The sequence below is a fragment of the Gobius niger genome (genome assembly GCF_951799975.1).
Source record: "Gobius niger genome assembly, chromosome: 14".
NCBI classification, from domain to species: domain Eukaryota; kingdom Metazoa; phylum Chordata; class Actinopteri; order Gobiiformes; family Gobiidae; genus Gobius; species Gobius niger.
The window spans coordinates 24,729,195-24,741,820 of NC_136865.1; the positions used below are offsets into that span (position 1 = coordinate 24,729,195).

The 12,626-nt window shown below is 39.9% G+C and overlaps 2 protein-coding genes across 4 annotated transcripts in view; both read right to left on the bottom strand.

The window, feature by feature from the left end:
• Window positions 1-24: 24 nt before the first annotated feature.
• LOC306973951 (C-type lectin domain family 4 member E-like) lies at window positions 25-2,774 on the bottom strand. Of its 3 annotated transcripts, none has more exons than XM_079571046.1 (5): window positions 2,687-2,774; window positions 2,308-2,481; window positions 1,374-1,561; window positions 573-697; window positions 25-472 (listed from the first exon to the last, which is right to left on the bottom strand). In XM_079571046.1, the coding sequence occupies exons 1-5, from the start codon at window positions 2,748-2,750 to the stop codon at window positions 286-288; spliced, it is 738 nt and encodes a 245-aa protein (XP_079427172.1). In that variant the 5' UTR covers window positions 2,751-2,774; the 3' UTR covers window positions 25-285. The 3 variants fall into 3 exon arrangements, with proteins under 3 accessions (XP_079427172.1, XP_079427170.1, XP_079427171.1); XM_079571044.1 differs by having other exon boundaries at window positions 2,308-2,496; window positions 2,687-2,773; XM_079571045.1 differs by having other exon boundaries at window positions 1,374-1,549; window positions 2,308-2,508; window positions 2,687-2,751.
• A 1,038-nt stretch (window positions 2,775-3,812) lies between these two features.
• The window catches only part of LOC306973494 (uncharacterized protein), a gene marked incomplete at its 3' end in the record, with an annotated part of 37,243 nt that continues 28,429 nt past the window's right edge, over window positions 3,813-12,626 (bottom strand). The window contains exons 14-28 of the mRNA XM_079570418.1: window positions 12,050-12,199; window positions 11,769-11,855; window positions 11,611-11,724; window positions 11,488-11,550; window positions 11,363-11,407; window positions 11,156-11,218; window positions 11,029-11,076; window positions 7,003-7,167; window positions 6,067-6,144; window positions 5,324-5,437; window positions 5,201-5,263; window positions 5,071-5,118; window positions 4,303-4,463; window positions 4,130-4,236; window positions 3,813-3,999 (exon numbers count right to left, since the gene is read on the bottom strand). Coding sequence (XP_079426544.1) covers window positions 3,813-3,999; window positions 4,130-4,236; window positions 4,303-4,463; window positions 5,071-5,118; window positions 5,201-5,263; window positions 5,324-5,437; window positions 6,067-6,144; window positions 7,003-7,167; window positions 11,029-11,076; window positions 11,156-11,218; window positions 11,363-11,407; window positions 11,488-11,550; window positions 11,611-11,724; window positions 11,769-11,855; window positions 12,050-12,199 — 1,493 coding nt within the window. The remainder of the gene's footprint in view (window positions 4,000-4,129; window positions 4,237-4,302; window positions 4,464-5,070; window positions 5,119-5,200; window positions 5,264-5,323; window positions 5,438-6,066; window positions 6,145-7,002; window positions 7,168-11,028; window positions 11,077-11,155; window positions 11,219-11,362; window positions 11,408-11,487; window positions 11,551-11,610; window positions 11,725-11,768; window positions 11,856-12,049; window positions 12,200-12,626) is intronic.

The following is a 12,626-nucleotide window of genomic DNA, read 5'->3' on the forward strand; positions in this document are numbered from 1 at the left end:
GCTGGTGCAGCGGTCCAAACCTGTACAGGGCTGTAGAAGCCATTTATTAATGTAATTATCTGGGTGCTTTGATAACATACGCTTGTCTAAGTAACAGTCGAAAGAAAAAGCAGATACATCAATATCAGAAAAGACAAGAGGTAAACAGAGAGACTGCACTTATATCTTTACGATAAAATGATGGCGGCTTTAGTTTAGTAACATTGAAAAGTGAAGTAAAGTTTGGAATGGCCAAACAGTGACGTTTGATTATCCACACAACATAATAGCATAGTTGTTTCATGCCTAAAGTATTTCTGCTGTTTTTTCACAAATACTCCGTTGTTTCTGTTTACACGATCGGTCATACCACCATTTCAACCCTTCAGTGAATGGTTTTTGGCCCATTCTCACACAGTCCTCTCCCTCAGGATCCTCCACGGTCCAGTTGTCCGGCTCCTTGTTTTTGTCATTGTCAGCCCAAAATGCTAAGCTAAAAAAAAACAACAACAACAGGTGAGCAGTTCCTCACTGTATTTATCAAAAGTCACTCAGCAGCAACACCAACCTACAACCTTTCTCTAAAGTCTCACCTGGGATTTAGTGGAGATCCGTCGGTCCACACCCACTGCCCTTCAGCCTCAGAATCCGTCAGTCCAATCCAAAATTTATCCCCATTGTCAATCATCTTTGTTTGCAGTTTAGCGTCTAAAAATTCCTACAAAGTAACATTACAATTTATAGTGCGTATACAGCGCTCTTAAGAAAGATATGAGAAAAGAAAGCTGTGGCCCTGACCTCCTGCAGTGCACTGGAAAAAGACATAGACTTTTGTAGATTATTCATAAAATGTTACCTCACACAAACCTCATGAAACAAGAAGTGATGAATGATCACTTTTCTGTTTCTAGCCATCCAGGTGTATTTAGAAGAAAACGAAAGAGGACAAATTAGCCTAGCCTATTTATATTTTCATATACATCTATCATGGAGCCAAAACCTATGGTACACACATAGATTTGTTATATATACTTTACCCATCACTTTATAATTACAAAAGAATGATATGCACTTTTAAAGGAACAGGCCACTGTTTTTACAAACTGAGATATGTTCTTACCTGAGCTTAAAGCAGTTGATGCGTAACTGTCTGGTCTTTGTGGAACAGCTTGGTCGCTTCTAACTTCACCCCAGTTTGGCACTGTACCTATGCTGGGAGAGGCTAAATGCAAACAACATGTGTGTGGCTCAAAGACCAGACAGTTACACATCAACTCGTCTAAGCTCAGGTAAGAACATATCTCATTGTGTAAAAACAGTGGCTTATTTCTTTAATCTTGTTTCAACATCTCCTTGACGACACTGTGTCCTGTATGTATTTTTTGGGTGCATACCTGCTCCTCTCTGCTCTCGATCTTCACCAGGTCTCCCTTGAGCCACTGGCACATCACTCTGCTTTCCTTCCATGGCAATTTGGCCGAATGTGGAGAGAAATAATAGCATTTTGTCCCATGGAGCTCCCAGTCCTCACCACATTGGGCCACTTTGTTTGGACAAGTCGGGATTGATGCTGTAGGGCACACTGTTGTTCATAATGTTATTTTGAAACGTCAGCAGAAGAGTGAAAAAAAAAAAACACTTGGTTACAAAACTATACTTCGTGTGGTTTCTAAAAATGTTAAACTGTTAGACAACGTTTTTACAAAGCAGAATCTAAAAATGAGATAAATTTTGTGTATCAGGTCAGGTGGATTTTTTTTTTTCTGAATTCCACGAGGCACATGTTTTTTACTTTCTCTGTTACAACCAGCCCCATCCGCTTTCCACAAAAGATTTCTGTCATATGTTTATACTGTATATGTTCTGTCATGTAAATAAGAAAATAACTTATGTATCAAATACTATGACAGTGTTGATGCTCGAAACATATTTTCGTTGGTCTCTGTGACAATTACAATAAATCTTTTGAATCTTGAAATAACAAAAGTGCCTGTATATAGCTTTGTCACCAACACACACTAGAGCACAGTGGCTTTGACCTTTATTAAACCAGGAAAGTCCCACTGAGATAAAGAATCTCTTTTTCAGGGAAATACAGGTTTTAGCAACGAGAAATTACACATAAACAGAAATATCAAGCAGAACTGCATCGCCATCCAACCGAAATGCAAATATTACCAGAGGAGGAATAAGGGAAAACTCTTACTCAGTCACATATTGTATTTAAGGTTGTCTCGATAATGAATATACTGACAGTTTGCAGTAAAGGCAAAAGTTAGGCCGCCCTGATATAACATTTGTGTTTAACATTTTTACATCAAATATTACCTGAGCCTGCTGACGTACTGAGAGTTTTATTTTCTTCCTCTGCCCCAGACTTCAGCTGGCATGGCCGACTGACACTGAGGACTCCAATGACGGCAGAGACAGAGGCCAAAAGCAGCACACTGAGCACCACCAGAGCCGCTCTCTCCACTGTGACCACGGACCTTCTCTGTGGAGCTTCAATCTCAAAATCTGCGGAAGAAACTAATGTCATGTCACATATCAATTCATTATCTCACTTAAAATTGAGAGCACCAATGATTTATGAGTTATTCATGTCAACAGAATTCACCCACAGAAGAGCTGGGACTTTGACTAATGTTATCCATATTTTCTATAGAGAAGTGCTTCTTACTAACTACTATGCAAAATACTGTCTTACCTTTGTTTTGCCGTGTTGTAGCAGGGACATTTTCGTACTCATTTTGTTCAGACATTCTTGCCATTTCCTCGGTATAACTTCATTCTTTATCTTTTCAAGATCCATTTTCACTTCCTCAGTTAATGTGTGAACTTCATGGCAGGGGGTGGTGCACATTTCATATTTCCTAATTCACAGCTTGTCACAAATACATTTTCTGCTTCTGCTTCAGTTTCTCAATCATTATCTCAACTCAAATAAAAACAAGTGGCAACAGCAATGAGAACTTGGTCAGATCACTTGGGAGAGCCTTTTTGATACATATAAAAACTACTAACTGTTTTCTTATTTCAGAAAGTAGGCATTAACTCACGTGCATGTCAATGAAATAGCAAAAGTTTAGCAAACATTTATAGTTACAGGAAGCTGATCTTGCAGAGTTTGCAGGTTTCTTACAGATAACACTGTCCTTCTTTATGCAGGAAATATCTTTTATTTATCAGATGGTTTTTGCCTATAACGGCACAGTTTTCTCCATCAGCGTCATTCTTTCCAGTTGTCTGGCTCTGTGTTATGTTCATTTTTCGTCCAAAGTGACAAACTGTGTGTAATGTGGAATAGCTTTCACATTAGTGTATTTAAGTGCACATAAATGTACTGTAACAATGCAAACATATGAAGACAAAAGAAGTAGCTGAGTATAGGGCCCCAAATCAGTATGTTTTTTTGTGACTTTAATCAAACATAGAACTGATAAAGCTCCTAGTTTGGCGTTTTCTCACTGCTCGTCTCTATGCTTTTAGTGAGTTTCAATGAGTTTCAATCTTGTTTTAGCGCCAAATACAACACTGGACTTACTTTATTCACAAAATACTTTCCTCTAAGCTGACATAAAAATTCTGCAATTTCAACACAACTTGATCTGAGTGCAGTGTGATTGGGATGGTATCAAAGGCAATACTTTTACTTTTTGAATCATTCATCAGTCCTTTAAACCATTTACCATTACCCTCTTGTGTTTTATATTCAAGCTTTATTGAAAAGAGGGAAGTCCAATTAGACACATTCAGTAAACGTTCAGAAGCAGGACACTGAGGCCTACATGTTGTCCAACGTACATGCACAGCCTTATTCATTTGACTGTAGGTTATTGTATCACACAGGTTGGTTCTTTTTCACAGATGAACTGAAGTGAGTTCCCACAGTGAACATCTGCCCAGATTTGTTCCTCCAAGAGCCAGTCTTCAAGTATAATGATCGCACAGTCTTCTCCTTCAGGGAATTCAGCATTAGATCCTTTCCAGTTGTCTGGTTCTTTCCACCAAAATGTTAAACTAAACATGACAAAAAGCATAGATTTATAAATTAAATTGTTTAGTTGCACATCTGAAAATTGAAAGAAGACACACAAGGGACTTGAAAGTAGCTGAGTTGCTTTGTAAAAGATGTTATTTCGTGTTATACCTTTGGTTCAGTGGAGAGCCGTCCGTCCACTTCCACTGACCCTCTGACTCTGAGTCTGTCAGTCCGATCCAGAACCAACCTCTTGGCAGCTCAGTGTGCAGAAATATCTAAAACCACAGGGACATATTTACATTAGCCTCTCTCTTAACATGTCTGAGGTCATTGGTCAATACCTGCTCCTCTCTGCTCTCGATTTTCACCAGGCTTCCACTCAGGCTTCGACACATGTCTCTGCTCTCTGTCCAGGTTAATTTAACAGTATTGGTTGAGAAATAATAGCACTTTGTTCCATTGAGCTTCCAGCCTGCGTCGCATTGGACCACACAAGGTGGGACTGTGAAAGAAACGTATTGTCAGTTTTACAAAAAACAGTGGAGCTCAACGGCACCACCCCACGAACTCTGCACCAGTTGTAAAAATATTTTTAAGCAGTGAAACCTTTATGATATGGTAACAACACATTGATCAAGACAAAGTCAGGAAATATGCTTGGTGCTAATGTACATCTGTATAAACTAAACATATTTAGGAAAGACAATGATAAGAGATTGACATACATTTTTATTTTATTTTATTTTATGTTCCTTTCACCCTGCGCCTAAAAGGCACCAGAAGCTGCTGCAGCGGTTCAACCTTGTAGAAGCCATTCATTTATTACAAAAAAATATCTGGGTGCTTTGATAACATACGCTTGTCAAAAGAAAAACAGCTACGTCAACAGTCAGACATTCTCTGTCTCGTTGGATACCTTTAAGACTTGTGAAAAAGTGACTTGAGTAAAAAGTGGCAGATAAAGAAATGGCAGCAGGAGCACGCAGAAAATACATCTGAAGCACTGATACGGGTCTACTGTAAGTACCAATATCAAATCGTATTTTAAAAAAATGGTCTGAACTAATAATATTCAACAACCAGACAAAGAATTAAAATCTTTTTCCTACCTGTGGTCATCTCGTCTGGGGTTGTTTTGATTCCAGTGCTATAACCGTCTGACATCGATCAAAAAACAAAATTATATACAACAGTTCAATTCCATTTTATGTAATTACTTGATCATATATTGGCTCTTACCTGAGACCGTTATAGTTTCCGCCATTGTCTCTGTGTTGTTTTTGGATGCCCTGTTATAATGCACTGAGAAAACAGACATATGTGTTAACAGTAAAACAGTAAAAGCTGTAAAGTGTAACTCACCGATGACTCCAACACCAGAGACAGCAGCAATAAGAAGCAGCACAATGACCACCGCCACAGCCACTTTCTTTACTGTCGCCTTTGGTCTGTTCTGTGGAGCTTCAACTTCAAAATCTGAAGAAAAAAGTTTAAACAATTAATGAAACAATGAGACCGAGTTCTTTATCTAACCCTAGACCTTAAGTGATGAAATGAGCAAAACAAGTCACAGAAACCACTTTTTAGTCGTTCATTCTTTGTATAGTTTTCAGTCCTTTAAGTTGAACTAACCACATTTTCTCCAGTTTGGCTTTCAAAGTGTCAAAACAGTGACAAAAAAAAACGATACGAAAACTAGGATGAAAAGGCAACAAAAGAGAAACAAAAATGTGATACAAAAGTGACAAAAAAGTCACTTGTAATAAAATGGCAAGAATTATGACGAAAGAGTAACCAGAAAGGCTTTAAAAAGCAACAAAAGAACAACAAAGTTTTAGTTGTTTTTTTTACGGCTGTAAAAAAAAAAACTGAGTGACAAACAAGCCACAAAAGAGAGACAAAAAGTTAGAAGGACATGATGGAAAAAAGTGACGGCAAGAACACGAGGAAAAAGATCCATTAAGCCCAACTGGAAAAAATGCGCTCGGTTAAGGCGGGGGTTAAGAGGTTAAAAAGACAAACTTTAAATATGTCTACAGACTCTGTGCATATGGCTTCCTCATAAAATAAAAAACTTGAAGTAAATGTGTAAATTCCAGTCTCACCTTTGAATTGTTTTGCTTTTCTGGGGACATTGGCGTAGATATTTTCTTCTGCCATTACAACTGTAGTGGCGATTTGTCCTTAACAAACAAAATAATACGAAGATCTAAACTTTTCAAATGGCCACTGAGGCTTCGTTCACAACTCAGATCAAAATGAACCAATGTCCAAGCCAGTAAAATGCGTTTGAAGTGACTTACTCACATAAGGAAGCAAGCATACAGACCACACACAAAAAAAAACTTTTGCCTGCCCTACCTTGACCTTGAATTTTGCTGACTAAGGTAATACAATATGCATGAATGCAAATTATAGCTAATCAACATTAGGGAAGGAAAAAAAAAGGGAAGAAATGAAACTATAACTAATTCTAAACTAAACAACTGTTCTAACAGTGAGCTTTTTTCATGCTTTCTCGTGATCAGTGTTCACTTCCTTTTTCACTGTAATGTGTGAACATAGAGTATGAGGAAACGTTGCTGAATATGCTGGTAGATGGCCCATAGATTCCGCAGTCTCCTCCCTGAAGGCATTACTTTGAAGAGACAGTGTGATGGGTCGAATGGTCCCTGGTGATTTTGATGGCTTTGCGGGTGAGACGGGTGGAGTTCATGTCCTTAATGGAGGGGAAAGTGGCTCGATTTTGCATAATACCCCCCCTTTAAGTAACTTGTTTAACTTAATAAATCCTTTCCTTTCATCTCCCCCTGGTGTCTCTGGCCAGAAAACCACAATTGCAACTTCCCTGCTACGGAGACCCACTACACACTAATGGAATCACGAAGAAGAAGCTAACAGGCTGACTGGAAAAGCTAACTGGGGGCTAATGCCCCTAAAACAGTATTTACAGCCAAGTCTGAGAGTAAAGCATGATCTCCATTGTGCCAGTACAATATCCCTCTTTTCCTTCGTCTTTTCTGTCAGCGTATAGTGTTTACTCTCTTTCACAACATGTCTGTGGTCGTTGGTCAGTACCTGCTTCTCTGCTCTCGATCTTCTCCAGGTCTCCACTGAGGCTTCCACACATGTCTCAGCTGTTTGTCCTGGTTTGTGTAATGCTTTTGGGGAGAAATTATTGGACTGTGTTTCATTGAGCTCCCAGCCTGGGCCACATTGAAACACACAAGGTTAATTTAGTGTCAAGAGTTTTAATCTGGGAGAACTTTGCATCTCAAATTATGCATGGACCTATATGGACCATGGGTGATACTGCCCTGCAGACTATGATCACTTTCATACCGTGACAGTGGAGGTTTTAATTCCTTCTTCCCATTTGTATGGATAGTCTATTTTTAGTTTAAAAAAAAAAGAAAAATCACAAAACATCATTAACTGCTTTTATCTTCCTTTTAAGTCTAGATAATCAAATCAAATCAAATCAATTTTATTTGTATAGCGCTTTTCATACATGTCATGTAACACAAAGTGCTTTACAGATTTAAAAACATTCTCTCACACCCACCTCCTTCCAAAAATACAGACACATTGTCGCATTCACACTCGCCCCACCCACCTCCCCAGAGACACACCACACAAGCACACAATACACACTCAAAGTAAAACAGTGGAGACTATGAACAAAAGGCTAAGATAAGGCTGGGTGCAGATAAACCAGGTAAGGGAACACCATCCAAGGAGCCGTCTGCATCGGGAGCGGCACCTCGGCTGCAGCCACAGGGACCAACACAGGGTGCCCGGACAACACCACACCACAACTCCATCCAGACACCCACAAGACAGCACCCCAGAAGCCACAGCCAATCACCGCTCCCGAGGCAGAGGGCTCCTCCAGAGGAAACTGGGAGAGCATAAAAATTGTTAAAATAAATAAAAGTACGTAAGTAAAATTGAATAATAGGATAAATAAAAAAAAAGACCGAGAGGTAAAATACATAAATACAAAATAAATATTAATAACTATTAAATGTCAATTTAATTAATTGTAATGTGCGGATAAATAATAATAAATAGGCCTAGCCAAAATAAATATCAGTTAAAGGCTAAGCTAAAAAGGTGGGTCTTGAGCCTGCTCTTAAAAACTTGAACGTTCTCTACAGCCCTTCGCTCCTCCGGCAGGTGGTTCCAGAGGCGAGGGCCGTAACACTGGAAAGACGCCTCACCGTGAGTTTTCCTGTTGACTTTAGGAATAACTAAGAGACCCCTGCCGGAGGAGCGAAGGGGCCGTGAAGGTTTGTAAGGTAAAAGCAGTTCTGAAAGATAAGAAGGACCAAGACCATTAAGACATTTAAAAACCATTAGAAGAACTTTAAAATCGATCCTGAAACACACGGGGAGCCAATGCAGCGATTCTAAAACCGGTCTAATGGGGTCCGCCTCCTGGTCTTCGTCAGGACACAAGCTGCTGAGTTTTGTAAGAGTTGTAAACCTGAGATACTCTTTTTGGGAAGACCAGAAATCAGGGCATTACAGTAGTCGATACGACTGATGATAAAAGCATTAGCGTCTCCGTGTTGGCCCGAGAGAGAATGGGGCGGACTCTGGCTATGTTCTTTAGATGGTAAAAACCTATCTTTGTGATATTTTTAATGTGTGGAATAAAAGTCAGCTCAGAGTCAAAAATCACGCCCAGGTTCTTCACCTGTGAGGAAGGATTAAAAGACAGTGACTGTAGTTTGGGTAAAAGTCTCTCTCTCTGGGCCTCAGGACCGATGACTAAAACTTCAGTTTTGTCCTGGTTAAGCTGGAGAAGGTTTTCTGCCATACAGGATTTGATATCTAAAATGCAGTTAAAAAGTGCATCCATTGGCCTGGTGTCATCAGGAGACATGGAGATGTATAACTGTGTATCATCAGCATAACTGTGAAAGTTGACTTCATGTCTCCTGATAACATCACCAAGAGGGAGCATATACAGGTTAAAAAGCACTGGGCCTAAAATCGAACCCTGGGGCACACCACATGTAATTTTATGGACCTTAGAGGAGAAGGTATCCACACTTAGGATAGTGTGGTCGACTGTATCAAAGGCAGCGCTCAGATCCAGAAGAACCAACACTGTCAACTTTTTAGAATCATAATTTAATCTAAAATCGTTTAAAATCTTTAAAAGGGCGGTCTCGGTGCTGTGGTTTACCCTAAAGCCAGACTGGAATTTCTCAAAGACATTATGTGCATTTATAAAATCACTAAGTTGGGTAAAAACAAGTTTTTCTAAAATTTTGCTTAAAAATGGTAAGTTGGATACTGGTCTAAAATTGTGAAAATCATTAAAAATCCAAATTGCTCTTCTTCAACAGGGGCCTCACCACCGCCCCTTTAAAGGCAGCAGGGAAGACCCCCGTCTGAAGAGAGCAATTCATCATGTTTAAAAGCTCGTCTCTAAAAGATCCATAAAATGTTTTAAAAAACGGCGTTGGGGCCGGGTCTAAAAGACATGTGGTGGGCCTCACTGAGGAGAAAACTTTATCAAGCATCTCAGCATTAACCAGGACAAAACTGTCCAGTGTTTCCTCTGGAACAAATAGACAATCAGATGTATTTAAAACCGTGTTTCTTTGGGTAGATAAAATATTACATCTGATAGTGTCTATCTTCCCCCTGAAGTGGTCTGCAAATGCCTCGCAAAGGGAATCTGATGGAGTTTCATGGAAAGCTTTAGGATCATGGTGAAGAAGGTTGTCAATGGTTGAAAAAATAACCTTTGTATTATTTTTATTGTCTGATATGATTTTGGTGAAGTATGAATCTCTTGAGTTTCTAACTGTTTTATTGTTTGTTTTCAACTGTTCAGCGTAAATTTGGTAATTGATTGTAATTTTATTTTTCCTCCATTTTCTTTCTAGCACCCTGCAATTTCTTTTTTGTTTTTTGAGTTCCTCATTTTTCCATGGGGGCGTGGGTTTGACTTGCATTTGTTTCAGTGTTAGAGGCGCGACCAGGTCAAGGGTGGATTGAAGCTTACTGTTAAAATCATCAACAATAAAATCACAGGGTGCAGGTAAAACCAAGGGGGGGTGTTTGTCTAAAATATCGATAAAAGTTGCAGCCACTTCAGGGGTTAGATGGCTCTTCCCTACAGTTCTCAAGGAGGTCTCACGCTGGATAAAAGCGGTGATTTTAAAAAACACGCAGTAGTGGTCAGAGACAGCCAAGTCAACGACAGAGGATAAGCCAAATATAATATTACTGTGACCAAAACTATGATGAAATAATATAGTTGATGAAATTAACCTAGCAAAACAATGACCTAATGACATAAAAACTGCACAATTTTGCCACATAAATCACAGGAAGTTCTCATCTTTATTCAAAAAGCTTCAGAGTCCTAACAAGGTGATACTAAAGACAAAGGTTTTTTTATATATATAATGCTTTATTGAGCGTCTGAAAGGAGGGAAGTGCGAGGAGAGACATTCAGCAAAATTTCAGAAGCGCGACACTGAGGCCTGAAGGTTGACTAACATACATGCACAGCCTTATTCTCTTCACTCAGATTATCCCAACACACAGGTTGCTTCTTTTTCACAGATGAACTGAAGTTTGTAATCGCAGTTAACATCTCTCCAACAGTTTTCCTCCTTGTGTTCTGTTGGCAAAATGATCGCACAGTCTTCTCCTTCAGGGTATTCACCTTTAGCCCCTTTCCAGTCATCTGGTTCGCCCGACCAAAATGTTAAACTAAACGTGACCAAAAATATATATATTATTTATTCAATTGTTTAGTTGTACATTTGAAAATTGAAAGATAAAGTTTGATAAGAAGAGACACAATGGACTTCAAAGTAGCTGAGTTGCTTTGTCAAAGATGTTATTTCATGTCGCACCTCTGGTTCAGTGGAGAGCCGTCCGTCCACTTCCACTGACCCTCTGTCTCTGAGTCCGTCAGTCCGATCCAGAACCAACCTCAGCCATGACTCATGGCTGACTAAGTACCATCAAATCATATCATAAAAAAAAAGGTCTGAACTAATACTATTCAATGAGAATTAAAATCTTTCTCCTACCTGTGGTCATCTCATTTGGGGTTGTTTTGATTCCAGTGGTATAATCGTCTGACGACCAAAAAACAAAAATATAAATAACATTTCAATTCCATTTTAAGTAATTACTTGATCATATATTGGCTCTTACCTGAGACCGTTATAGTTTCTGCCATTGTCCCTGTGTTGTTTTTGGATGCCCTGTTATAATGCACTGAGAAAACATATGTGTAAACAGTAAGAGCAGTGAAGTGTAACTCACCGATGACTCCAACACGAGTAAGTACCATCAAATCATATCGTAAAAAAAAAGGTCTGAACTAATACTATTCAACGAGAATTCAAATCTTTCTCCTACCTGTGGTCATCTCATTTGGGGTTGTTTTGATTCCAGTGCTATTGTCTGACAACGACCAAAAAACAAAAATATATAACAGTTCAGTTCCATTTTATGTAATTACTTGATCATATATTGGGTCTTACCTGAGACCGTTATAGTTTCTGCCATTGCCTCTGTGTTGTTTTTGAATGCCCTGTTATAATGCACTGAGAAAACAGACATATGTGTTAACAGTAAAACAGTAAAAGCTGTAAAGTGTAACTCACCGATGACTCCAACACAAGGAACAGCAGCAATAAGAAGCAGCACAATGACCACCACCACAGCCACTTTCTTTACTGTCGCCTTTGGTCTGCTCTGTGGAGCTTCAACTTCAAAATCTGAAGAAAAAAGTTTAAACAATTAATGAAACAATGAGACTGACCTTCTTTATCTAACCCAGACCAGTAATTCTCAAAGTGTGGTCCGCCATAGCCCCCTAGTGGTCCGCGAACCCCTGTTTCCCCGACCCCTACACAGCGCACGTTGCACAGGGAGTTGGGCCGTTTTGGCCAACTCTTATCATTTGATCAAACTTTAAGAGCAACCAGAGCAGTGTGACCAGGGCGAAGTCTTTCCTTTTTGAGGGACAGAGCTGAAGTGTTATGGATGCACATGGATGCGCACGGCTGGCACTTCTCAGAACCAAATCAGAACCGTGCGTACCTGATACGCGGGTTGCGGGTTCCCCTGCGTCTCCGCAGCCATGCCCGCAGATCGGGTCATAAAATTGTCCTTTGATCGTGGGGCGGGTTGGGGCGGGTCGCACGGCCTGCTGCCGCGCGCCACCGCTCACCGCAGCCGTACGTGCGTCCACTGTATGCAGCCACGACTCATTCTATCATCTTTACAGCAGGTGTTTCACGTCAATATGTAACAGACTTTCATTAAATAAGCAGCGTTTTGTTACTTGTGATCCAGAGAACGCTTTTGTGGAGCCAAATGTCTCCTATTTTCCATGGCATGTGTGTCTGTGCACAAGTTTGCGTTACATCCAAAGCGTGCAGAGTCTGCCCTCAAAGTGCTCATGCGCTTCCCAATACTGTACAACTGTGAAGTTGGGTTTTCCACACTGGTTGGTTTGAGACTGAAATTCTCCTCTTTAGAGCCAGACATTCAGAAACTGATGTGTGACAAGCAGCACCACTTGTCTCAACATTCACGTTGAGTTTTCCCAGCATTTTTTCAGCATTTTATTGTTGCCATAGTTACAACCATAGACTTCCTATATAGCCACAACCTC

Coding starts and splice junctions, on each gene's coding strand:
- LOC306973951 (XM_079571044.1), bottom strand. CDS start 2,750: ATGGCAAGAATGTCTGAACAAAATGAGTACGAAAATGTCCCTGCTACA. Junction 1,562..2,307: donor CAGTACGTCAGCAGGCTCAG/GTAATATTTGAT, acceptor TATGAACAACAG/TGTGCCCTACAGCATCAATC. Junction 698..1,373: donor TCGAGAGCAGAGAGGAGCAG/GTATGCACCCAA, acceptor GTTACTTTGTAG/GAATTTTTAGACGCTAAACT.